General features: G+C 44.7%; 2 protein-coding genes across 4 annotated transcripts in view; both read right to left on the bottom strand.

The window, feature by feature from the left end:
* fam184ab (family with sequence similarity 184 member Ab) overlaps positions 1-365 on the bottom strand; it is a 34,174-nt gene extending 33,809 nt beyond the window's left edge. For both annotated transcript variants that reach the window (XM_061812189.1, XM_061812190.1), the window contains exon 1: positions 25-365. In XM_061812189.1, the coding sequence (XP_061668173.1) occupies positions 25-243 (219 nt within the window). In that variant the 5' untranslated portion in view covers positions 244-365. The remainder of the gene's footprint in view (positions 1-24) is intronic.
* A 4,042-nt stretch (positions 366-4,407) lies between these two features.
* The window catches only part of man1a1 (mannosidase, alpha, class 1A, member 1), a 71,851-nt gene continuing 49,214 nt past the window's right edge, over positions 4,408-27,044 (bottom strand). Inside the window, exons 5-13 of one of the 2 annotated variants that reach the window (XR_009793919.1) lie at positions 20,453-20,547; positions 15,095-15,218; positions 14,205-14,298; positions 11,910-12,025; positions 9,923-10,142; positions 9,664-9,836; positions 8,713-8,828; positions 6,978-7,207; positions 4,408-6,895 (exon numbers count right to left, since the gene is read on the bottom strand). Coding sequence is in view for 1 of the 2 variants with exons in the window: in XM_061813192.1 (XP_061669176.1) it covers positions 7,081-7,207; positions 8,713-8,828; positions 9,664-9,836; positions 9,923-10,142; positions 11,910-12,025; positions 14,205-14,298; positions 15,095-15,218; positions 20,453-20,547 (1,065 nt within the window). In the remaining variant the exon portion in view is untranslated. Of the gene's footprint in view, positions 7,208-8,712; positions 8,829-9,663; positions 9,837-9,922; positions 10,143-11,909; positions 12,026-14,204; positions 14,299-15,094; positions 15,219-20,452; positions 20,548-27,044 lie in introns of both variants that reach the window. The other variant, XM_061813192.1, reaches the window with a different exon arrangement.

The following is a 27,044-nucleotide window of genomic DNA, read 5'->3' as shown; positions in this document are numbered from 1 at the left end:
CCCCCAAACATCTGCGCCCCTTACCTTGGTCAGCTGGGCGATCTTCTTGCTCATCTTCAGGTGCAGGTCTTGGGTGTACTCCATGGCCAGGCCGGACTGGAAGGAGGACGTGGACGTCGCCGACGCCGCCGCCGCCGCCGCCGACGACGACGACGAGGATGAGGAGGAGGAGGAAGAAGACGAAGTGTATTTCCCTTGACCGGCGGGGCAGTAATACTGCTGCCAACCCGACCCAGTCGCCATCTTCCCGATGATGCTTCAGATGCTTGATGGAGATGGGAGCTTGAATCATTCAACAAAAATCATTCGCACAGCAACCCAACAATGTATATTCAGATGGATGACGCGGCAGGCTGTTAATCACATCTCCCATTTTGCTTCGGTTCCGAACGACAGAACATGTACTCAAAAATAAATAAATAAAAAATTTAAAAAAAAAAAAAAAAAAAAGGAGGGGGGGGGGGCGGGGGAAAAAAGTGACGCGGAGAATTTCAAGCTCCGGAGATGCGAGCGGCGCGCATCGCGAACGCAGCCGCCGTCGGCGCTCCGAAGTGCGGGTACGGCCAGATTCAGCCGCCGCTGACGTGCAGCGGAAGTCGGAGCTGCCGTCTGACTGCCGGCCCCCGCCCGCTCGGTCACCTTGGGAGCCCGAACGAGGAGCCGCCGCACCGGATTGGTCACCCCTCCTCGGTGCTCCGCGGTTACATGGAGGTGCGTGCGCGTGCACGAGGCCGGACTCGGTCGGCGAGCGTGCGCGACGGACTCGGCGGTAGCAGCAGCTGCCCCCCCACCCCGCCCCAGCTTCAGCTTCAGCTTCTTCTACTGCTGCTGCTGCTGCTGCTGCTGCTGCTGCGCTCCTGTTGCCATGGATCGCCTCAACAGTGCGTGCTGCCTTCACGGACCGTGGGAACGGCGGCGACGCGTTCAGGCACAGCAACAGAAAGTAGGTCAACCTGCAAGAGAACAGAATCTCCTGCCCCAGACCAAACTAGGGAAGGAAGGCCTAATAAGTCCAATTTTGGGAAATACATTTGTGATTATTTTACATATTTCCATTTATTTCTCTTCTTTTACATCAAATATTAAATGTATTCCTCATTAGAGTACAACTAGTTTTCAAATTATCCATCCATTGTCTTAGCTGCTTATCCTCGCAAGGGTCTATCCCGGCTGTCAACGGGGAGGAGGCGGGGGACACCCTGAACTGGTCGCCAGCCGATCGCAGGGCGCGTGGAGACAAACAGCCGCACTCGCAATCACACCTACGGGCAATTTCGAGTGTCCAATTCATGTTGCGTGTTTTTTGGGGATGTGGGAGGAAACCGGAGTGCCCACCCGGAGAAAAGCCACGCAGGCACGGGGGAGAACGTGCAAACTCCACACGGCCGGGTCCGGGATTGAACCGGTACCTCAAAACTGTCCAGCTGAACCACCGTGCCGCCAAGACTAATAATAATGAAAAAAAAAAAAAACATATAAACAACCTGCCATCTGTTTCCAATCGCTTTGCCAACATGAAGATCAGAAACTGCAAAATTCAGCGAGCACACAAAGGCAAAAGTTTGCATTTCAAACCTTTTCCCTCATTTGAAATTGGAAATGTCATCGTTGAGGTTGAACTTGAAACCCGAACCATGTCTTGAAACTTGAACCGGCTTTGAAATCCTAAACTCGACCTCTTGAAACCCGACTTTTAAAAGCCTAATTTGAAACCTTAACCGAACACTTGACTTGAAACCCCAAATTTAGTTTTAAATGTTCGTACTCGTTGTCTTGAAATCCGAGACCAGGATGGAAAAACCTGACCCCCGTCTCGGAACCCTACTTTTAAAACCCAAATCAGGTCTAAAGCCGCATAAATAAGCAGAAGTTTGAAGCCATAAATCACATTTCAAACATGAACACTCGATTCGAACCCTCATTTGGAAATAATAATCCTTTTTAGTTGCTTTGACACATTCATTTGAAACATTTCAATCTTTCCAAATACCAGCACATCATCAAAAAATATATATAAATCTACGTTTCCTCTTTCTGCGACTATGCCGCACCCTGGTGGTAAAAATGTTGTACTACACATTCACAAGCCCCCCCCCCAAAAAAAAAAAAAAAAAAAAATTTGGATGTTTTCCTAAAAGAATCAAAACAAGAATCCACAAGCGGCACCTAATAAAATCTCATTTTTATTGTTGACTATAGAAGTATAACAAATATAGTTTATGAAAAAAGTCTGCAGCTCAGTAATCTCAATTGGAATCTGCAAATTTCCAGAGAAACGTCCAGCGGCTTCTCGGCCACTACCCGATATTAACAATAATATTAGGAATAATAATAATAATCACTATCATCATGTTTTTCCCCCCAAAACACAATCATCAAACATTTATCCGCAAATGAAAATAAACTGGAATGATTCTCGGAAAACGTTCACGTGAACGGAAGATTGCCCTCACGTGTTCGAAATATTAAAAATCATACAAGTCGCCGATCAAACACGGTGAGCAACAAAATCGACACCTCGGATATTTTAAACGTCACACGTACGCTTCCCGAAATCATGAAAAATGTGCACGTTCATCCCCATCATTTTGAAAAGCGCGGCAAAAAGATGCGGAACATTTCATTCAGTAGTTCAACTCGAAAAAAAAGTTTGGAAAATATGTTTCGGTAGACGCGCGCCTGCAACAAAACGTCAATTTAATAATTTCACTTTTCCTAATTTTGCAGCTTGACAATTCACCGCCGCAACAAATGAGAATCCTTCCATCCATTTTCCCAGCCGCTTATCCTCACGAGGGTCGCGGGGAGTGCTGGAGCCGATCCCAGCTGTCAACGGGCAGGGAGCGGGGGACACCCTGAACCGGTCGCCGGCCAATCGCAGGGCACATCGAGACAAACAGCCGCACGTACAGTCGCACCTTGGGGCAATTTAGAGTGTTCAATTAATGTTGCGTGTTTTTTGGGATGTGGGAGGAAAGCCACGCAGGAAGAGGGAGAACACGCAAACTCCAAAACAGGCGGGTCCGGGATCGAACCCGGGACCTCAGAACCGTGAGGCCGACGCTTCCCAGCCGCCGGAATTGAACTACTGAATCCAGTGAAAATCAGCCCACGTTGACATTTTGTTCCCTTCGCTTTTTCTTTCCCCCTCCGGATTGTCACAAAACGAGGATGTCAAATCAACAACGCAGTGAAAAATGTCTTTGGAACAGCGGACGGTTGGGTCAACTTTCAACTTGTTGCAAAAATTTCTCCCCCTTGTGTTAGTTGAAGTTCATTTTTCTCCATGAATTACATTTTTGCTACGTTGGGCTTGCAGAGACGGGATGAAGTTCTTTAGCGGAAGACCACCAGAGAAAGGGGGAAAAAAAGATTTAGAAAATAAACAAAAGGGAAACAAATAAAATATAAAGACCCGACAACCAAGACGAAGATGCCGTCGTCCTCTCCACATCCAGAAAAATGAACGGAAAAAGTCAACGTGAAATTCAAATGGAAGCAACAAAACAAAAGGGGGGGACAAAAAAAAAAAAAAAAAATACAAAAACTCAACAAAAATGCATGACATAAAGAAACAATATGACACTCAAAGTGACAGTGTAAAGAAAAAGAAAAAAAAACAATTATGCAGACAAAAATAAAATAAGACAAAAAATGTAAATGAACAAAAAGGTCAAAATAAGAAAAAAAGATGAAATAAGAATCAAAATCAAAGTAAAAAATAAAACTCTGACAAAAAAATAAAAACAAAATGAAGACCTAAAAACAAAAACTGACAAAAAATTTAAAAGAGCAAAAAAACCAAAAAACAAACAAAAGGTCACAAAGAATAAAAGGTGTGAAAGTTATTTCACTTCACATTGGTCGGTACATTCACGCGTTGTCCTGACAACAAAGATGATGTCGACGTCCATCTTTTTTGTTTGACTTCCTCTTTGACGTTCTCCTCGGTTGTTGTTACCAAAAGTTACAAACGTACACAGTAACAGTCATAATAAATTAACACAATTGAACATGACAATCACAAACAGAAATTGAAAAAATTAAGAATCCTTGATTCACGATCTGATTGGTTTGTTTTTTTTTTTTTTTTTGGGGGGTGGAGGGGGGGCTTTAAATGAAGTGCGTCATTTAATAACATCAAGTGTAAAAAAAAAAATGTGTAAAACTGAAACAAAATGTTGCCAGTGTTATGTATTTTGGTTTCAAAAGCAAATGGAAAAAAAAAAAACAGCCCCAAATTTTTCTGCAATTAGCTGTTATGTTGCTCTCTGGCCACCGGGTGTCACTGTTGTACAGAGTACGTGCCAACATCGGCAGGCTCATGTGGCGACCCAATCTGCAACCAACCAATCCAGAAACAAGAACTTTTTATTTATTATTATTATTTTTAAATCAGCATCCGCCAAGTGTGGCAGACTGACACCATCAAAATCTCCACAGAAACCCTTGCGTCGTCGGCCATGTTGGTTGAAAGGTGCCAGATTTCTGAAAGCCGCGTCACGCTCCAACTATTGTTAAACGGACGCAGCGCGGCGGAAGTTTGTGCACGCGGTGTTGGCGTACAGATCGAGGCCGTGTGCGCGTTGCGGTCGCCACAAACAAAAAACGTCACGTCACACTGTCAGCAGTTGGCCGTAATGAGCTTTCCTGACGCTGGGGGTCAGTGTCGAACAGAAAGAAAATAAAAACAAAACGCCAGCAGCTATTGCGACTCGGGTTCATAACCACGTTAACCAATAGGGGGCGCACACAGCACAGTGTGCCGCGTTCTACCACTTTGCCGATTTCCAAGTGGTTGTTTTGAGGGTTTTCACGGTAATTCTGAATTTAGCGCTATTTTCATTTAGAGCATTTGTTTACATTAAACGAAAGATGTCCACAATACCATACTCCAGTGTTTTGGTTTTTTTTTTTTTTTTTTTTTGCTCCCAAAGTAACATGCCATTATTTATTTCTAATATTATTGTATGCGCTAGGTAGCAGCTGTTCAAAAGTTTGGAATTCGGATTTCTTTTCCAATTAGAGCGACGCCTTGAGATACGAGTAGATCGTTTTGACGTACGGCTTTCATGCAAGACGTTGCTTTTAGCAAGGAGCGCAAATCTGTGATCTCTTTTGGTCGCTATCCCAAATTTATCAATAATGTGGTTCAGAACGATGGTTGAAATCCCCTCCAGTCCTTATTGATATATTTTCTAATGTTTCATGCATATGCTTCTTCACCAGCATCAAAGTATATATATTTTGCAAGTGAGGCGCAGGTACAACGTTGTCCACTTGGGGTCGCCATTTACAGCATGGTAACGATGGCACGCCATTTCCTGGGGTTAGCGTTAGCCGCTGCGGTGTCCAGCGACTGCGTACAAATGTGCTTTTTGTTTAATAAATCAATTGAAAGTGCACCAGTGGCTGTTTCCATCCTGCCCCTTTTTAATACCACCTGGTTCGGATTACTGGTTGCTCTTAACTAGCGATGGCAAGGCTAAATTCAACTAGCTAACCGTGTTTATCACGGATGCGCAGCGAGTTGCGTTACTGTACTGTACTATAAAACAAAACGATCTGCGATGCGCTAAACTCACAATAAATAAAAGGCGATATAGCGAGGCATAACTGCGCGATACGTCTTATTTTGTGTGCCAGTTTCACAGTCTCCACACAGGGCGTAATTTCCTATTTTGTGGGCGGTTCTTGAATGCGTCACCCTCCACGGGCGGGGAGGCTCGCTGCACCTTTTCCCCTCTTAAAGCTACAGCGCTCATATTTCACGCCCGTTTTCGTTTGCGAGCGCAGCCTCGAAGCGAAGGCACAAGATGCGAAGCGGCTTTTGGGCCAGGCGTCACGGCAACACGGCCGCCGACCCGACAGGCCTCCGTCAAACTGACCGCGGCGTCGCCTCCAGCGGAACTCGGTACGGCTCGAGCGGTCCGACAGCCTCTTTCGTGCGGCAGATGAAGAATTATTAAGAAAAAAAAAAAACATCTAAAACAAAGGTTTGGGCGACTAGCTGCTTGATTCCAGATGAAAAATGAAATAGTGGGACTCGAAAATATATATTAAAAAAAAAAAAAGAGAGATTCAAAGACTAGTTATCTACATGCGAGGTCTCACTCCACAAGAAAACGTCCCACCCGGCTGAAAAGAACGTTCGGAACAGCCGCTGCGGGAAACTCGCTCCGACGATTTTGCCATCGCAAACACGTCAATGCTCGAAGATCACTTTAAGGCCTCTCCGTCATTAAAATGCTAATTTTAATAACCCATTGACATTCTCAAAGAAATTGAAGAGCTCCAATATTTAGATCTCAAAATACTCTCATTAATACAATATGTAAACAGCCAAAATGGATAAATCAATCAAATAAGAAATGATGAATAATTCTCAGAACGATTCAGTGAAAAGTGAACATTATTTTTTTGTTGTGAAGGCAAAATTTTTGGCTGCAAATCTCACGCTAGGCTAGCTCTAGCGTCACAATGCTACATTGTTGGTTTGAGACTTTAGCATCAAGTCATACCTCAAATTAAAAGTCTTGATGAGGGCTGTCTGGATATGTAATTCATCAATAAAGGATGTAATAACTTAACCCCCCGCCCCGTTTTTTTTTTTTTTTTTTTTTGAAGTGCTTTCCAATGCTACTGATGAAGTAAAAGCTTTCAGACGTTAAAAAAAAAAAAAAAGCTTAAACAAGTTGAAGATGGCGTCTTCTTGTAAACACAATCACAGGAAGTGACGTCAGGGAGCAGCAAGTGCAAACTTCCCCTCTCCGCCCCTTGAAGGCCAAATCAGGCTTTTCCTGTCAAACACGACGCGGCAGGGAGACGTCGTCCATCTTGCCATCCTCTCGCTAGCGCCTAAGACGGCAATCTGAGATCTCCTGGCGTTTGAAAGCTCCACGCAAAAAAAAAAAAGTCGTCGTGGAAGCCAGGAATAAACGCAGGACCACGCGTGAGTGGTTGAATAAAATAAATACCCGAGAGAAGGCGCGGCAGACCAAAGTCGGCTTCGACCCCGCCCGCGGCTTCCGGCCGGGAGGAATCCAAACCTGGGAGCGGTTGTAGAAGCTCCCCGAAGTTCTACTCCACCTCGTTGGTGCGCTCCGGAGGCTCCTTCCTGATGACGGGCAGGGGGTGAGCCTCCGTGTTGAACACCCAGTGCTCCAAATGGATGTGCTCGTCGTCCGAGAACAGGAGGTACAGATACCTGCCAAGCGACGTCGGCGTTAGTACACGCTTGGATGTGGAACGTGTGCGCAAGTACCTACACCATCATGTAACATATATAACTATGTAACGTCATCGTAATAGCATAATTGCCCAAATTAAAAACCCCAATGTGCTTGTTAAAAATGTCTTTTTGTCATGTCATCCGAATCATCGAAATCCGCAACGGTTGAATCGAGGCAACTTCTCGTTTGTTGTTGAATTTGTTACCTGAAAGTGTTAAAAAATGAGAATGAAAGGCTAACGGTATGGAAGTTCGTCATGTATGCATGAAAAATATGTCACGCTTAACCAAGGGAAGAAAAAAAAAAAAAAAAAAAAAAAAACTCCACCTGCATCGTTTAAGTTGGCATACACAAACAGGTGTCAAACTCGAGGCCCGGGGGGCCAGATCCGACCCGCCACATGATTTAATGTGGCCCGTGAAGGTAAATCATCTGTGTCAATTTTCATGATTCTTCTGCAAATCTGTGCGGAATTGTCATATATAAATGATAACGAGATATTAGACGCATTTTCGCGCTACCAAACACCAACAATAATTAAAAACCATTACTCTTGATTTCTGATTCCAAAACTAGCTTGTCATTTTTGTGAGTAAAAAATGATGAGGCAATTAAGGATTTCTGGGGTTTCACAGTCATAACGGCCCTCAGAAGATTGGCGCTACAATGTGGCCCGTGCCAAAAATGATTTGGGACACCCCGGCGTATAGTATACGCTATCCCAAAATAAGGTTCAATCGGTAATACAACCCATTTAAAAAAATAAATAAAATAAAGAGTACATTATTTTTGATTAAAACGTTCGGACACGCACTTGGGCGGAATCGCGGCAACCCATGAATTGCTTCGCAAAAGCAGACAAGTGTGGTTACGTCATCTTCCCGGACAACTTTGTCCAAGATCTTAGAGCCAAAGAGCAAAAAATGAATCTGATGTCCTAAAAACGTCGAGATTTTTAATTCTTGAGGCGATATAATTCCCCACAGCTCCCGCAGAGTGAAGGAAGAGCTGCAGTTTTACAACACTTCAAGAGCGTGAATTGATTTGTTCTCGGGCTACTTTCAACACATGAAATTAGTAAATAACAGCAGGCGAGCTTTGAACTAACCAATAGAATTGATTTGTGAAAAATGGCAATTTGAGCATATTTGGACATAGGAAATTTCCACTCGACAGCAACGTTATGGTGACCCAGAAACAGGAAATATTACAAAACCTCAAATCATTTCATCTTCACCGAATAGCAAAGATTCATTGGTAGCGTTTGCAATTTGACAAGATGGCGGCCGACGTGGCTACTTTATTCGGATCTCTCAATTTTGCATCGCAATTTTGAGGAAATGTCACATTCGGATTTGTGATCATTTATTCAGCATCAACCTTTTGAAGGATTCTCCGTCTTTAGCTGTGGTGTTTATATTTCATTTCCACGATAAGTGATGCGAATGTCGCCCCATGTTTGTTTTCTCACGCGTCTTACTTGAGCGTCTCGGCCAAGAAGAAGCTCTGCTGCACGTCGTCGTGGTTCGGCGTGGACGCGTAGACGTCTCTGACGCCGCTGTAGCCTCCCTCCACCTTACAGTGTTCCTCCAAGGCCTGCGGGGCGGGGTGGGGGTGGGGGGGGGGTGGGGTCAAATGTCACAACACGGGCTTGCAAAATTAATCCTTTTTCAAAATTCAAGCAGCTTATGTATTCAGCGCTGTGAAAAGAGCCATTAAAACGTTCGCATCAAAGTGCTGAGGTTGAGGGTAAACATCCGGGCTTTGGCCTAGATTTTTTTTTTTTTTTTTTTTTTGGGGGGGGGGGGGGTGTTTAACTTTTGATTTCTGACAGCCCACAAGCCGAATCCTAACACACAATTCAAAACACCACAGATAGGCTCACAAAACAAGAAGCAACGTTGTGGTCATTATAAAGATGATTATTAATAAAGGTGATTGGTAGTTACACATGCATAACATAAAAAAATTACTGAAGATATGCTTTATCTTCAAAAAAAAAATAGCAACAACTATTTAGTTGCATCGGTCTTCTTTGTTTCATTATGAAATCTGTGTGAAGTCTGTCTCTGCTTATTACACCGTCCCCTATTAGCCAAATTGTTCACATTAGCGATTAGCGGCACAATGCAAATGAAATCATGATGATGCACAACGCTTTACATTCTATTGAATTATATTATGACTACTATATATATATATATATATTTTTTTTATAAAGTATAACGCGGCAGAGTGATATTTTGTAAATAAAAAAAACTACAAAAGTTTTTTGTTGTTGGGCGCTAGCAAGGTACCATTTTTAAACCTTTTTAGTGTGTGCATCAATTACTCACATATTGTATCTTTATCATTGTAAGTATTCAGAAAATTTTTGTTGTCGTTTTCTAAAAAGCGCCACCCATGACCTCCCTGGCGATTGGTAACCCACCTGGACGGCCTCCCAGCCCCACTCCCTGTACTTGGGGTCGTGGGTGAACCTCCACATGTACATGTAGGTCTCGATGACTTCGGGCCGCAGGATGAAGTACTTCTCGTTCTGGCGCGTGGCGATGGCCTCCACGCCACCGTCGAAACGGAATGCCTCCGGGCCCAGCTTTAAAACTAAAAAAAAAAACAAACAAACAAAGCGCAGAACCCTCAGGATGGAAAGGTCACGACTGGACGCGACGCGCTCGGCGTCCAAGTACCGGTCCTGGAGTAGGACTCGTGACAGGTCCTGGCGATCTCGGCCGCTTGCTCCATCTGGAGGCCCGTCTTGTCGCCGGGCGCCCCGTCGGCGCCGAGCGCCACCATGCCGCCGGCGAAGCAGGTCAGGTGACCCATCTTGTGCTCCAGTAGGCCCCCCTTCCACTCGGCGATGTACGTCAAGCCGCCGCTCGACTTCCTCATCAGGCTGCTCTCGATGGCCTGCGCAGGAGAACCGTGAAGACGTGAAATGAGAACCCGGAAAAGTTCAATTTTCTCAGTATTGGAATTTAACTACAACGGGCCCCTCGCTGAACTGCGCTTCGCTTATTGTGGATTCAACACATTGTGGACCCCCCCACCCCAAATCGCGCATTTTTTCCTCCATATTGTAGTGATTTTGAGTATAGGTAAACTGTAATTTTTGGTGCTAAAATAAACAATCTAGCTCAGTGTACATGTACTGTATATTTAAGGAGACATTTAAGATGAAAAGAAAGGGGATATAAAAATATGGTGAAGGAAAACAGCAGTGAGGGGAAACTCAAGAAGAGTAAGGGAGGTTCATACAGCTTTAAATTATTTACAAATAATAAATAAAGGGCAGCACGAAACAACGGGTTAGAGCAAAGCTATCAAACTCAAGAACCGGGGGTCAGATCTGGCCTGCCACATGATTTTATGTGGCCCGTGAAGTCAAATCTAGAGTGTCAATTTGCATGATTCTTGTAAAAATCTGTAACAACATTTCAAATCGTCATTTATCACAAATGATAAAGTTGAGATATTACAAGCATTTTTGTGTTACCACACATGAGTAGTTAAAAAAAATACTATTACCCTTGATTTCTGATTCCAAAAGTAGTTCATAAATTGATGATGTAAATATGATGAGATGATTACATTTTTTTTTCCCCCCCATAGTCATAACAGCCCTCTGGGGGAAACCAGAACTCCAATGTGTCGAGCGTTGGTTTCACAGTTGTGAGTACCGGGGTTGAAATTGCAGCCCCACTTGTGAGGAGTTTGCATGTTCTCCCGTGCCTGTGTGGGTTTCCTCCGGGTGCTGTTGTTCCCTTACTCATTCCAAAAATGTCCGACATTAATTGGACACTCTTAAATTGCCCCAAGGTGTGATTGGGAGTGTCTCCATGTGCCCTGCGATTGGTTCAGGGTGTACCCCGCCTCCTGCCCATTGACAGCTGGGAGTGGCTCCAGCACTCCCGCAACGCTTGTGAGGATAAGCAGCTAAGAAAATGGACGGATGGATATACTAGGATGTATGAGCAACGCAAAAAGTTTCGTTCCGTAGTTCCCCATAAAATTTTCAGCCACTTTTTAGCAACATGAAGTTGAGTCGACGTAACAATCGAACCATAAAAAAAAAAAAAAAAAAAAAAAAATCAAAAGAAATCAGCCATTTTTGTTTAAAAAAAAAAAAAAAATAAAGAAAAAGAAAAAGAGTCAATGGTGCATAGAATAAAGCCGGCGTGTGTGCGTGCGCTTGATTTTGTGATTTTGGGCGAGCCCTTAAAAACGAGTCAAGTCGCCAAAGACGCTCATCCACTTTGTCGCATCTCCTCTCAACAAATAAACCACTTTTAATCCCGAAGATCAAGAAGGATTACTGGGAAAGCATCTCCTCAAGATTAATGTTGCGTTCAAGATGCTGCACTGACAACGCCACCGTGCGCGTGCGCTGGAGCAGATTAATCTGATTGGTATTGTCATGCAAATGCGTGCGTGCGTCGTCTTCGGCTGCGCTCGGCGACGCAAGCGCGCGGCCATCTGCTCCGACTCCCACAATGCATCAGCGGAGGAACCGCGGCGACGTCGCCGTCGCACCTTTTCGAGCAAAAATAAATGACGACGAGCCACGAGGTGCCGTTTGAAGATGTAAATTTTGCACGCCGTCCCCGCAAGTTGCACAACGTGTGTGTGAGGAGCCTAACTGTGTGTATTTATAAATATGACAGTGCGTGCGTGTACCTGCAGCGCGTCGTAGTACATCTTCTTGGCCTCGTCGTCCGTCTTGTCAGACATGATCCAGGCTTTGAGCAGGTACTCGTAAAAGCTGTCACCCAGGCCCCCCACCGACACGTGATCTGCAACACAAGCGTCCCGATGAGCCTCCTCCTCATCCTCACATTCATCACCATCATCCTCTTCAGCGCGCTCAGATAACATCGACGTGTCGGCTCCGTCAAACACAGCCCGTGTTGTGTGTGTGTGTGTGTGTGTGTAGAGGGAAAGGAAATGTCAGAAAGTGACATGATCATAATGATGAGGGGAAAATGGAAATAAATGCCATTTTCGGCTTTTGTCATCTGTATTTCATAACGTCTCAAATGAGAAAAAAGAGCCACGTAAAAAAATATAAATAGAAAAGTCAAGTGGGGCGGCACGGTGGATCAGATGGAAAGCTTTGGCCTCACGGTTCTGAGGTCCCGGGTTCAATCCCGGTGTGACGGTCTGAGCGCTCCCCCGTGCTGCAAAGTCTCCTTGTGATGAATGCGCATGCGTTACTAGCAGGGGAAGACGCTAACTGGGAAATCACCCGCTCTCATACTTCCCCTTTTTATACATAGAGGGAGTGAACATACGTCATAACGTAGTCTTAAAACAAAAGTTGATAAAAAAAAGATATATCCATAAATGTACGTTCGCCGTGTTCGTCTTTCTGAGACGACCGCAACGAACATGAACCCTCGCCGACAAGTTGTCGAATGGCGCATGGTGAAGCGTGGATGGGGATGTTTCAGACTGGTTGGACGTTTACAAAATATACGCACCGTGTGCATTATTCACAAGGAGAATTTTCAGCACCGGAAGCGCTTAGACCGTCGCACCGGGACCCGCCTGTGTGGAGTTTCCATCTTCTCCCCCGCCTCTGTGGCTTTTCTCTGGGCATGCCGGTTTCCTCCCACATCCCCAAAAAACACGCAACATTAATTGGAGACTCTCAATTGCCCGTAGGTGTGCCCTGCGATTGTCCCTTGACAGCTGGGATAGGCTCCAGCACTCTGTGAGGATAAGCGGCTAAGAAAATGGATGAATGGATGGATGGAAAAAGTCAAAACGTTTTATGGTAAATTGGCTCAATGTGCAGGCTGTGTACGGTCGCTGTCCAGCAAATAACATCCAAGTCCAAACTTTTCTTTTCCAGTATCAAAAACAACTTTGGGGCGGGGGGGGGACAATGAAAAAAATTCAGTGATACATCTAAATAGAAAGAAAAATATCTGGAATTTTTGGTACGCAATATGAGTTTTAAATATTTAGCTTTGAAATGAAAATTTTACTCCAGGCAAAAAAAAAAAAGTTGACATTTTTGTACCGAGTTTTTAATTTCATTTTCTCCCGTAACAACTTCATTTTTCTTCCAAAACGAAAAAACATCATTACAAAAATGGAACCTATTTTACATCACTCTTGTAGTTGTATTTTCAGCCATAGTGCGTCGTTAAAGGTGCGGAGAGAGTGACAGATGCTTGAAATAGAGCATGATAAGAAACATTTGACAAACCAAAGACGAAAGATGCTCTTCAAAAGGCGACGCTTGAAGCTGCTGCGCCGCCGACGATTGGCTCATAAAGATCCAGCGGAGGGATTTTTTATTTTTTATTTTTTGGGTGGGGAGGAGGGGAGACACCCCGAAGTCATAAATTATGCAGGAAAAAGCATTTTCATGGTAATTATGCAAGGACTTTCTGCAGCCAAAAAAGCATTAAAGCGGTTTTGTTTTTGTTGTTGTTGAGGTTGAAAGTTGCCGTCTGGAGCCGAAAAAAAAAAAAAAAAAAGACGATTCTATTTGTATAAAACACTTGGCTAAATGCTAAGTAGCACAACAAACGCACTTGTGATGAATATTTTAATGTAAGATAAAGAGTTTCGGGTCCACATTTAAGCATCAAACAAAGTAAAACCAACAGAAAAAGGAAGTAAATATTAATAAAAGATGAAACAAATACACTTATTTGAAGCCGCGGCGTTGCGCATAAAAGGAGGGCTAACATCTTGACGAGTAATTAGGCGTGAAAAATTGCCTTCTCTGTTCAACTCTGACAAGTTGAAAGAGAGATCGGAGCATTTTCGAAAGGCGCCGTTTGGATGCGAAACGGACAAATTCAGCTTTATTTTGTTTTTCAATCAGGCATGAGCAAACCTTTGCTCTCAAGGGCAACAAATAAAACGGGAGCGGCAAAACAAGAAACACAGAAACGTAACAGAGGCCCTACTCGCACCCAAAAATAAATACTACTTGGCTTGATGAAGAGTACTTACGTTGACCCCACTGGCCGCTGTTTGGGTTCAGGTAGTTGGGGTACAGTCCCTGAGGTTTATCCAAGCGATTCAGAACTTTGCGGATATTCATCACCTGGGAAAAAAAAAAAAAAAGACACACCAGAGACTTCAATTTCGATAGGCTGCATCACGTATGAAATAAGATCCATCCAGCCAGCCATTTTCTTTGCAGCTTATCCTCACGAGGGTGGCGGGGAGTGCCGGAGCCTATCCCGGCTGTCGACGGGGTACACCAGTTCCGAGACAAACAACCAATCACACCTTGGGGCAATTTAGAGTGTCCAGTTATTAATGTTGCATGTTTTTGGGATGTGGGAGGAAACCGGAGCGCCCACCCGGAGAAAAGCCACAAAGGCACGGGGGGAGAGCATGCAAACGCCACACAGGCGGAGCCGAGATCGAATCCGGGTCCTCGGAAATGCGAGGCCGACGCTCTACCGGCTTATCCACCGTGCCGCCGTGAAATAAGATTTCCGAAAAAAAATATAACAGTGAAGTTTATTGTGTGTGGAATGTTAATAAAGATGCGCCATTGTCAAGTTTGAAGATGATGATGATGATGCTGCTAAAGATGACTCCGCAGAAATGGAAGAAGTGTGAATATTTTTAAATCCAGGTTGAAAACTCTTCTTTTTTTTCTCATGCTTTTTAGAATATATATCCACTTTTTGATCATATATCTTGCACTGTATGTGGTTTTGTCCTTTTTTAAAAATATTTTGTTTGTCATTTTTATTGTTTTTATGCCGTTTTAAATGCTTTATCTCTTTGTTTTCAAATGCCTTTTGCCGTGAGTTACCCCGTGTATGAAATGCGCTATCCAAATAAATTTACTTTGCTTTGCTTTGCTCTGATGATGCTCTCCTTACCTTCTGCGAAAATTCGGGGTTCCCGGACAGTTTGCTGAGGTGCATAAACTCCAGATGCAGCGTTCCGTACTCGGCCAGGATGCTGCTGCCGCCCGACGCCCACGGCCAGTTGCGACCGATTCCGCTGCACGGCGGCGCCGCAAAAATGGAAGACGAACAAAGACAATTTTAATGCAGATAAAAACATAAAAATCAATAAACCTAACAATTTCCATCCTTTAGATACAGACAGGAGACCGATCCATTGATTCCGCACCCTGAAGTCGACGAATGAGGGCAACGGCGCCAAGTGAACCTCAATTTGTCAATAGCGAAATAGCGTCGATATCGTCATACATACACGTTTTGACAAAAGATTATTATAATACATTATATGTAAAGAACAAAAATGCATCTGTTATTCCAAAGTTGATGCCGCAGGGTCAAAATTTATTTGGCGGCCTCGGACGTCTCCGTATCTATCGCCGGCTTTCTCTCAGAAGAGCGGCATAAAAAAACGGGTTAAGCGGCAGCGTGGAAGGAGCCGTCGCCACCCAGACGGAGCCGTGCCGGGAACAATGCGAGAGGCATTGAAGAACAAGTGGAAGCTAATTAAGAGGCAGCTGTCAAAACATTTGAAGGCTACCAACGTGCTTAAGGAAAGACTTTTTTCAAAGACCAGATAAAATATTTCTACCTCGGCTGCAGCAAAGTTGAGCTTGTTATCTTCCTCATACAGTTATCAGGTTTCCTTTGACGCTTCTTTTATTTTTTTTTTTTTTGTTGAAACACGGAGAACAACTTGGTAGCTATCGAGTTTTCACGCGGAAAAATGGAAAAAAAAAAAAAAAAAGCAAAATTCTCAATTGAGGACATGCGCTCGCTTGAAAAAGGGTTTGAAAGTGCAACTTTTGGGCTTAAAAGTTCACTGGCCGAGCGAGAACGTTCACATTAGTCAGCACGCGTCGGCTTTTTGCGTGAAATGTGGCGAGCTGGGGGGGGGGGGGGGGCAGACCAGTGTATATATTTATTAATAGAGTTCACTTCCACTTCAGTCAATGTCCTCGGCGCGGGATCCATTTCCTCTTTTTCTCCGGGCATTTAACTCAAATTATGGCGCCACGTTGGGAAACTTTGCAGAAGGTTGCATAAATGGACAAAAATAAATAAGTCACCGCCAGAAAGGTCAGCTACAATATGTACGATGAACTATTCACGGGTCACTCATTCAATTTCTTTTCTGTGGATCATAAGCTGAAAAAAAGTCATCAAAATTGGCACCTATCCGCATATTTTTTAGGTGGTTTCTGTATGACCCCAGGTTGACACCAGCTGGAGTCTTTCAGTTCTCTGGTTCGGTGCTTCAAATCTTATCAAAGACAGCTTGAAAGAACTTTTGAAATTTCTTTTGTGTTTCAAAAAATCATCCTCATTTTGCCTGTGTCCGTTTTACTGGTAACCTACAGTAGCCGGAACCTGGAACCAGAATTAACAGAACTTATTTTTTTCTCTATTCAGACAAATAAGATGGCCGCTTCTTCACATTTTGATGTTTAAAAATGTTCATTAAGTAAATTTTACCTGGTAGTGACAAACAGGGTGAAGCAAGCACACTTGGCCTCTAAGTTGGAGAAGTGCGCAAGTGGGTCATCTTTTTGGTTATTTGAGGGCTGCCCGCTTTCTTGACAACCAAAGACAGAACAGGGGCAAATATTTTTCATTTGTGATGCATTTAGATCTGATCACGTTCATGGGGGCGGGGTCAAACTATTTACAAAAAAAAAACATGGCCTCTTCATATTGGAGATTTTCACCTATCGTAGGAACATTTCTTGTGCTATTGTGTACAGTCAGACGGAAAACTTGTCTAGGACTTCTGCGTCAAAGCGTCCCCCCACCCCCAGAACATGGGATGACTTGTTGACGCGTCTTTCGCGTGGATCTCCTGCAATTATGAGCCCCCACATGCTTAAAATGCCCAATTACACGCCGCCTCGCGAAGCCGTTGGGCACCCGGCGTGCGTGCCCCGCTAAACTGAAAAACAAAAAAAACACGAGCGTGCAGCGTCCCATCTGCATAAATTAACACCCGTCTGGAAGGCGCTGCCGCTCTCCTGTTGAGAGATGAAGCGTTTGTTGGCCCAGATAGCCCCCGCTCGCATCGACATCCACTTTTATCCTCTGTATAGCGCTTTCTTCAAATCTATGGGCAAGCCTCCTCCTCCTCCTCCTCGGAGTGAGGAAGAGGGAACGCGGCGATGGATTCAGAGTTAGCCACTTAATTAGAGACTTTAAATCACGGAAGCCGTCCAAACGTTGGGGGCCTGCGGCTGCGCGCAACCGCCCGGACGCTACGCCAGCGTCGTCAAAGTGTGGCTTGAAAATGCTTTTCGTGGTTTGTCTGGCGGTTAAACGAACAAGTGCAACTGAGGTGATTCAAGAACAAGATAGCAGGGATATCAGACGCAATCCATAAATACCTTTCAAGGGGACAACGTAACCCCCACCGACAGGATCATTTCTCGGGAATAGCAATAACGTCGCAAATATTTGCCAAACCATTAAATTCCTGCAGCTACTTTGCAGAGTAAAACTCTAAACGCATACGCAAGCCTTTGTATTTTCTTCTTTAACTTGTTAGAAATGTTAATGCAATCAAGTCTATTGCACGTACAACGAAAAATCGAGGGAGTGAAGAGGGTCAAGCCGGGGTTCTGACACGAGCCCACTCGGCCGCGCTAATGGAGCCACTCAGCGTCTAAGGCCTAATTAATCAAACGCCGAGCCCCCGAGAGCTTAGCATTGATTGCTTCAGCCTTTGAGCCGCAGGAGGAGCACATCTGTCAAATAAAGTCACTTTATTTTATTTTTCTTACAGGAGCAAATGAGAGGAAGACAAAGAGCGACAGAAAACTGTTCAACTTCATTACGTTCGTCCACACCGGCGGCTCAAAATCAAAATTCAAGATGGAACTGTAGAAGTTGTTGCTGTCTTTTTGCGACATTATCGACTGTCGCCAAGTCTGACAAATTTTTAACAGGCTCTCCGCCGTCGGCGCCCCCTTGAGATTTTGTGTTTTTGGCCAGAAATTGCAACTTTGAAGTTTACATCCCGTATATTCAAGGAGGTGATTGTGATCGCAATCATTTGGGGCAAAGAAAAACGATAAAACGATACAACTATTGCGTCCTGGCGGACTGGTCTGTAGTCGTGTTAGTTTACCTGACCGAGTCCGCACATCTCGGTGAAAAACTTACTGGCAGCAAAGTATTATTTAATGGATGAAAGTTGTTTACCTGAGAGCAGACAAATTGCTGCATTTTGACAGATTCAATGGGGAACGCCGCACAAATTTATCCCAAACATTTTTGCAAGACAACCATGTGTCATTTTTTTTCTGACGACCGCAAGGGGGGCACTCGAGCGGAAAAGGTAAGAGTGAGATCGGTGGAATACATGTGCCGAGGAAGTGACTTTTACCGGTATATTTTTTTTTGTTTTGTTTTTTTAAGAGTTAAGAGTTGCGCTAGGGTTAGCGCTGTGCTAGCATGCTGCTGCTGTGTAGCTGCCACGGCTGTTGTTTTTTTTCCGACCCCTTTTCATGCTACCGTGTTATTGCTATGTAAAGGTAAGCTAAGGTATTAAAAATTTGAAAACTCTTTCTGTGTAGCGTCTTTCTTTGTAAATATCTCGGGTTTCAAAGTGGGCACTTGCGGCTTTTACACAGGCGCGGCTTACGTATGTACCAAATGGTATTTCCTTTACAAATATACTGGGTGAGTCTTATAATCCGGTGCGCTCTGAAGGCCGGAAATTACGGTATGCTAACGGCTACATAATGTATCCAGAGAACTTTGAGTAAGGGTCTTTTCTTTTCATCAAAGCAACATTATATTTGCATTCTTTGTAGCTTTCTACCAAAATGGCTACTAGGTAAGCCAAGTTAAACGATCCAAACCAAAATGTTTTTGCTTGCATCAAAAGTTACAACTCATTGACAAATTAGTAAGCGTAGTAGTCCAACCGCTGGTTGATAAACGAATTGATCAACCAGCGGTTGGACTTTTGCCAATGTAACGGTATTAAGTGTTGGCAATCAGCATCTGGCCGTCTGCGCCACGGAAACTTGCAGAGCGCTTATCGGGCTGCAAACTAATGGAGGCCACTCTGGCTCCGGCTGATAACGAGCGCTCAATAGTTTCCATGAGACGTCAACGCTGCAGGAGGCCACCCGCCAAACTCCGGCTTGAAACAGGCACACGCACACGTTTCGGTATGCTCGCGTGTTCTTGTGGCGGCCACGCTCGTCCGTGGCACATCAACAGCGTGGATCGCTCGGATTAAGCAGCATTTTTCTCTCAGTCGGCGCCAACCAATGCTCAAGCTTATGGAATGGATCGCTTTCAAGAATTTATAGAAGGCTTATCGGGAAGGAGCCGCTAAAGACGCCTCCCGCGGGTCGGCCATTCGCCGAGACTTCCCCCCCCCCCCCCATTCGGCCCGTCAGACGTGACGAGTTCACCGACTTTCGTGTATCAGAGGAACAAATTTTTCCCAACTTTCCAGGGGATGCGACTCGATGCAAAACGGCTTCTTCAAACCAAAGCCGACAACTTCCTGTTGGTTTTATGGCACGGACGGATCCTTCAGAGTTTGTGCGCCAAATTTAGTGGTGATTGCTGAAACGGGTTGTGTTGAACGCACTCTGAAAATGCACACGTTTTTCTCTAGGATAAAAATGGCCAGCAAAGTTGGGGAGTTTTCAGGCATGTGGGGGCTAATGGGAGCCAATTCCTTCTTTACATATTGCCCCCGTCTTTGCGTTAAAAGTGACAGGCAGATACCGACACGGGCTCTCCGCCATTGTTAAAATCTTCACGGCTCTTCGCCCTTTGGGGGGCGTTTCTCACACAACGCTAGTTGGGCCGTGCGAACACACCGAGGAACTTCATTTGTCACGGCACGTTTTTTTTGTCCCCCCCCCCCCCCCACGACGACTTGGATTTTATAATGAGCGCCTGACAAACCGCACAGCGCTCTTGTCGCCGTGTGAGCGAAAAGGCAAAAAGAGAAAGCACGGAGGACGACTCTTCTCTTTATGATCGGGTGTTGTTGCGAGGGGAAAACAGAAAAATTTGGCGAGTGGAGTTTGTCATTTCAGGGATCAAGAGACAGATTACAATTTTGACAATCGGGAATAAGGATGTTGTATAGAATTGCGATAAATAAACTTTCTTCCCGGAAAATGGTAGTATGACGTCCAACGCCCCACGCCGGGCTTTTCCGTACGATGTTCGAGAAGCACAGGCGGATCAATGTCGGGCTCTGCTGTGGTACCGCTGATAAAGTACCAGAACGGGCTGGCACGGTGGTCTCACCTCTTGAGGTTGAGCAGAGCCCAGGGGATGCCGGTGGGCGTTTTAAACGCCGGCAGCAGTTTCTCGCCCAGCTCCACCGCCTTTCTGCGGAAAATCTGCAGATGGGAGAGAGAGAGAGAGAGAGAGAGACAGACGACATTTGTTATTCTAGGAAGGCAAAGTCTAGCTTGAACCAATAAATGAGACGTATTTGAAGTCAGTTGTGAAAACACGCGGAGAAATATAGTGCAGTAATCCCTTGTTTTTCCGCGGTTAATTGGTACCAGACCCACCCACAAAAGTGAAAAACAGCAAAGTAGGGATACATTGCATTTTTTTTCAAATTTATTTTTTGACTTCATTGGTCTATGTTGCCGCTTAGTGCGTAGCGATTTTTCCGGAAATCCGCGATGCAATGAATCCGTGATAGGTGTACTGTACTCAATTGTGGAGTGATACCAGTGAACTGTTTTTCACCACTTCCGTTGTTCTGATTTTTGGGGCCCAGTGATGCACCTCAACCCCAGCATGAGTCGCCGCGTCCTTGCCGAATAACAAATTGACCGGCTTACTTTGACGTGCAGTTAGCCAGCTCGCTATGGCTAACTGCATGTCCGCTTTAGAGCGCAGTGCAAAAAAAAAAGCTCAGCGATGACCCGGTGTGATATATTCCAGTACTGGATCTGTTTTGTGGTTCAAACATGCAGTTTGCGTGGGCACACAAAAAACGCCCACTGCATTCAAGAGCAAAGAGAAACGCCCGATTTTCCACAATTTTCAAGCCTCACTTTATCTACTTGCAGTTTTTTAATCATTCAAATTCAGCAGGATCGCTGGCGATTAATCCGTCTTTTCAGTGATGCACGGAAACCCCGTTTAGCACAGCTACAGTTAAAAACTGGAATGTATTAGCTCCATTACTATCGGCAGCGAAAACTGCGGCGGTCAACAAGCCACCAGTTTAACCCTTTAAGTCCGGCAAGGAGCTGTCAGCATCCGTCTGTCATCGTATACAAAATCCACAGCGTGAGGCGGGAGCTGACTCGCGGGCACGTCTTCCCCCAGAGATGGCAGCACTCCGCGGGGCGTGCGGGGAACCAGCAAAAAGACGAGTGACGGATAAGTCAAAGACGAGCCAGCCTGCAAAGCTCAAGAGGCCGCTTGTCAACAGCAGAGTGGGAGCGCCCGCGGAGGGGCGACATCAATTATTCCTTGCACATTTTGCAAGGGCAAACAAGTGTCTAATGTCAGGGCTCGGATCGCAAAATTCTGAGAAACTTTCTGGAGGAATTTACGTTAGCCAAACATTGACAATTGACAAAATTGAACATTGGCTCTCAGGCTCAAGTACGTTATTTGATAGGTAAGGATGGAAGATGGCCTCACCTTACTTGTCTGCCAAATTCAAGTGCGTAAACCACTATTAATGACTAACAGATGAATGCAGCATTGTGTCACTTTGTCAAATCCGCACAGGTTTTGAGTAGAAAATGATTTAAGGGAAAAAAAAAATTTGTGGGCCTTTTACCGTAACTTCTGGCCTACAGAGCAACTGCTTATAAGCCTCACCCAGTACATTTGGAAAGGAAATACCATTTGGTACATACGTAAGCCGCGCCTCTGTAAAACCCGCAAGTGCCCAGATTGAAACATGAAATAGTTACAATGAAAGACGGTACACAGAAAGTCTGTAAAGTTTTAATACCTTAGATTAGCTTAACATAGTAGCAACACGGTAGCACAGCACTAAGAGGGGCGGTTTTAAAAAAAAAAAAAAAAAAACATACCTAAATCGCTGAGACACAGCAACAACACAGCAGCAACATGCTAACGCTAGCAGCGCCACGCTAACAGGGCATGTTTAAAAAGAAAAAAAAAAACATACTAGTAAAAATCACTCAAACAACGGCAGTAACACGCTAGCGCAACGCTAAGAGGGCCGGACCGGTAAAAGTTACTTCCTCGGCATATATATTCCACCCGTCTCACTCTTACCTTTTCCGCTCGAGTGCCCCCTTGCGGCCGCTAGAAAAAAATGCACAAATTAGCTGCATAAGCCTTAGGTTTGAAACCGTGTGAAAAAAGTCGCAGTTTATAGGCCGGAAATTACGCTAATAAGATTGGTCAAAATGCTCTAAAACGGGGGCAATATGGGCGACTCTGCTTGGAAAATGGCTAACAGTGAATAAGGTTCAAAAGTGTGTTAGGTAAATATTAAAGCAGGCGCACACTATAGCACAGATTTTAAGATATTGAGGTTAGTTCTGAAACGTATCCCGCGCGTTGAGCTGTATGCTATCAAAGGGCCAAAAAGTCAAAATGGAAAAGTGCAGGCCATTTTCCGGAATTTCACGTTTTCACTCAAACGACTGATCGGCATCAACTTCTACTGGCTTTTCCGGATACTCGGCGGCGCCGTGGATGCCAAACTGCCCCAGTGCGAGTGTGTAACAAGGCGTCAGAGCCCAGTGATGAATGCTTTTAATAACGTGTTGAGCACACAGCAGGGTGGAGTAAAAACACCCGCAGGGGCGCGCAGGAGAATAATTTATACACGCCCCGCGTCCAAAGCTATGGCGCCGCGTGCCGAAGCAGCTTTAATAAGCACATGAATTATACAGGCAGACGAGCCACAGAAGGATGAGAGGCTGCGATCATTAGGAAAAAAAAAAAAAAAAAACCTCATGTTGATCGTCACGTTTCACACCTGGAGCCACCGTGTGGAAAACTTCCATCGGGGGAGTGAGCAACACGGTGGTGCTGGGGGCCGGTTTTTACGCCGGAGTTCGTCGAGGCTTTCGCAAGTTCGCCAATGAGCGGCTCATCCACACAAAGAGCGTCCAGACTCAAAAATGGGAAGAGCAGGCATGATTGGCCAACCCAGAAATGGAAGGCTCGAACTGAAATAGAAATCTGGAAGGGCCATAAATAATATTTCTAAAATGAGTCAAAGGTCCATTTATTGACGTTGCTCCTGCCAAGTGAAACTGTAAAAACATAATTTCATTAGAGACAACAACAAAAATACTATCAAAAATAAAATGTCCTTTCAATTCCACAAACATCATCCGCTGGGGCGTCAGTGGACTTGCCCGCCCCAATTTGGAAAATGCATTCACAAGTTTTTATTCCATTCCACGGCGGGCCAGAACTTCAGTACAACGGTTTTCTGCGGAATCGACAATAGCTGTCATTTTCCATTATTTTTCCTTTGCCTTCATAGATTGTGTCCGTCACTCCTGCCGCGGATTCTTTAATAATTTCTCCATCTGGGGAAAAAAAAAAAAAAAAAAAAAAAAGGTGTCTGGTGCTTACCCCAAGTCCAAAACACTCAAAGTGAGCGAGTGCGCACTCATGTCGCTTTTTTGTCGTCATGTGACAATATTCTTTTGTGCTGCTGTTTATTTTTCGTATTCTTCCCTCTTTTCGTTTTGAGGAAAATTTCACGGGAACGGCAAACGCACCAAGCGGTGCGAGCGTTGGCCCGGGCGATGTCGCGTCTGCACAGCGCTCGCCTCCCGCGTTGCTCAAGCGAGCACTTGAACGCCGCAGAACCTCGCGGGCGCTCTCGTTCGTTACTTCCCACCTCGTTAACGACCTTCAAAAGTTGCTCTCGGAAGACTCGGCAGAGGGCAAAAGACCGCGCCGCTGCTTCGAAAAGGATAAAAAAAAAAAAAAAAAAAAAAAAAGTAGGACGTGCTCCTTTTTCGCTCTCTCTTTTTTTTCCATCCATTATCTGTCAGGCTTTAAAAACGTCCTGCACGTCTCCTGCTGCACATTCTCTGACCTGAATCACGGCTGTCGCTTTTAGTCTTGCCACGTTATTGTTTGGATGCACTTTTGAGATGACCTTCTAATCAGGAAGCGTGGAAATTGAACGTCGTAAAAGAAAGCTCGCGTCTATAACTGCGTCCTTCTCGACAAGTCGTTCCGACCGCTGCGAGAAGTGATCTGACTTCAGAGAAATATATGGTATTACTTACGACCGACGTTTTTGTTTTGTTCGTCTATGCTAGTGACATATAGTGGCAGGCACAACAATGAGATGTTCTTCCACTTTCAGCGTAGTTATCCTATTTTTGTGCTATGAGAGTTTCAAATTATGTGCCTTTGCTCAATAAAGCTTGGAACTTTTTTTATTCCTTTCATTTCACAGCCCTCGCGGCCCTCCCTGTGCGGAGTTAACATGTTCTCCCCGCGCCTGCGTGGGTTTTCTCCGGGTAGTTCGGTTTTCTCCCACCTCCCAAAAACATGCAGCATTAATTGCGATTGTGAGTGCGGCTGTTTGTCTCCATGTGCCCTGCGATTGGCTAGCGACCAGTCCAGGGTGGACCCCGCCTCCTACCCGTTGACAGCTGGGATAGGGTCCAACTCTCCCTGTGAGCCTTGTGAGGATAGGCAGCTAAGAAAATAGATAGACGGATGGATAATAAGGTGGCATCTTACTTGATATGCTCAGCAGGTAAAAGAATTGAAAGTACTTTGATTTATAACACAAAGTAATTTCAAATATGTCAAACAAACGAACAACACTACACAACTACTATTCATTATGTGAAATGTTAGCGAGATCACCAACTACATTTTCATATTGTTCTTCTTTTTAAAATTTTGTCACGAAGGCTAGGAATTTATTAAGCCAGCGTTGTGACTGCTTCTAATTTAGGAAACACGTCAAACGTGACCCCGTGTTGGAGTTTGTGCAGCCGAGGATGCGCCGCGTGCGCTCGGATGTGACGACGCGAGCGGGCGCACGTCAACACGCTACACACGTGCGGCTCTACGCACAAGACAGCTTTGAGCCAGAAAGAAGCCTGCTGTTACTTTGTACGCTCGCTCTCTCAACGGCTTTATTAGCTTCCTTTCAGGCCGGCGGGAGCCAGTCAAGCCCAAGAGAGCGTCGGAATTAAAAGCTACAAAAGGCCTAGTGTGGAACCACGTCAAGACGGCACTCATCTGCGCCGAGAGCGGGGAGCCGAGCGCGACTTCGCTCGTTCGGGAGACGATCGGCGGAGCCGCGTTTATCGCTCGGGTATGTTCCATTTGAGCAGGAAAAATATGAAAACAGGGAAAAAAAAAAAAAAAACCCAAAACACAATTACACCTCTCGCTGGCTTGAAACACACAGAGGATCCCTTCTCATCTCACCCACCGCCAAGAAACGAGTGGTAATCATATAACATCACTGAGGGTCCCTCGCACAATTCTCCAGTTGAGGCAAAATGTGCTTGCCTCCAGCTCTTTGTCACTTCAATTTAATCAGAAATCACGCATTTCCATTTGTACACAAACACCTTGTACTTCCAAACACCCAAATTTTCAAAGAAACAAGATCATTTTGTCTAATCCAAGCCTGCAAGCCTAATAGTAACCTATAGTGCCAAATGCCATAGATGGGCTAATGGAAATTAGCGTCAATGTTACTCTCAACCTACAAACTACTGCTACTTACAGCAAAACGTATTAGCAGAGCAGACAAGAAGCCACACAGACATCTTCCAATCTCTTTGCACTGATTTCTGGAGCTTAGAAAAATAAACACCGTCGCAGCGTTAATCCTTGTCTCACACATGCTTTCAGCTTTTGAGGTACATTTTGGATGAACCCGAATTTGTCCTGAAAATAAACTCAGAAAACTGGCAAGATGGCAGAAATGCATTCTGGGACAAACTGCGCAGATACCACAAGTGTCTCAAAACCCTCACGCAGGCTTGGCAAAACGCAGCATTAAAACTTTTGCAGATATCATTCCCTCTTCGTTGTTAAGGAACGCCATCGACTACTGAGTCAGCTTTTTACATTCAAATTATTATTATGGAATTTTTTTTTTTTTTTTTTTTAAAGTGCCACCTCAGTGGAAGCGCGACACACGGCTCGGCGGAAAGAACCGAACACGTTTTGAGTATTCCAGCGAGGTGCCGGCGAGGGGCGGGACGGACAATTTAACGGGCGATTAGACAGGCCGCAATTAACGGTGCGCATTAAAAGTCGCGGAGTCAAACAATCGTCAATCACAGCCAATCGTACACGACAACCTTTCAAGCAAGGCACCAAAATGTCACCTCTTGAGATTTTCCCAGTTTGCTTGGATAAAAAGCACATGATATTATTCAAAACAACTTTTGCTCCCCCAGGATTTGTTTTACTTCTCTTGATACCTTACAAGCTTACATTTTTTTTCAAGCACTTTTCTTCCCCTTAGCAGTAACGTGCATCGACTTCAACATCAAGAATACAAATGCATATTTTTTACCGACTGATTTGTTTCGCCGCTTTGAACCGAACAACGTTATCGCATTCCGCACTGAAATATTGAATTATTTCTGAAACTCAAGTTGGTTTGTATGGGTGAATAACTGATGCCACAACACGACAGCCGAGCACTACTTTTTAATGGAAATGAAGCTCCTCAACTAACTTCAAAACCATTCCTTGGGAAAAAGATGCTGCATGATGGCAGCAAAGCAATACATTTATTGCATTAGTTTGAGCACAAAAACAATTTTGCAAATGTTGGAATTTGCAAATATTTATCTGATTAATTTTGAGGTTTTGGAATGCAACAAAAACCTTCTTAAAAAAAAAAAAAAAAAAGTAGGAGTCGCACAACTTT

Source organism: Syngnathoides biaculeatus, chromosome 23, assembly GCF_019802595.1.
Source record: "Syngnathoides biaculeatus isolate LvHL_M chromosome 23, ASM1980259v1, whole genome shotgun sequence".
Taxonomy (NCBI): Eukaryota; Metazoa; Chordata; class Actinopteri; order Syngnathiformes; family Syngnathidae; genus Syngnathoides; species Syngnathoides biaculeatus.
Note: the sequence above shows the minus strand (reverse complement) of the source record. Positions and strands in the feature narration are given on the sequence as shown.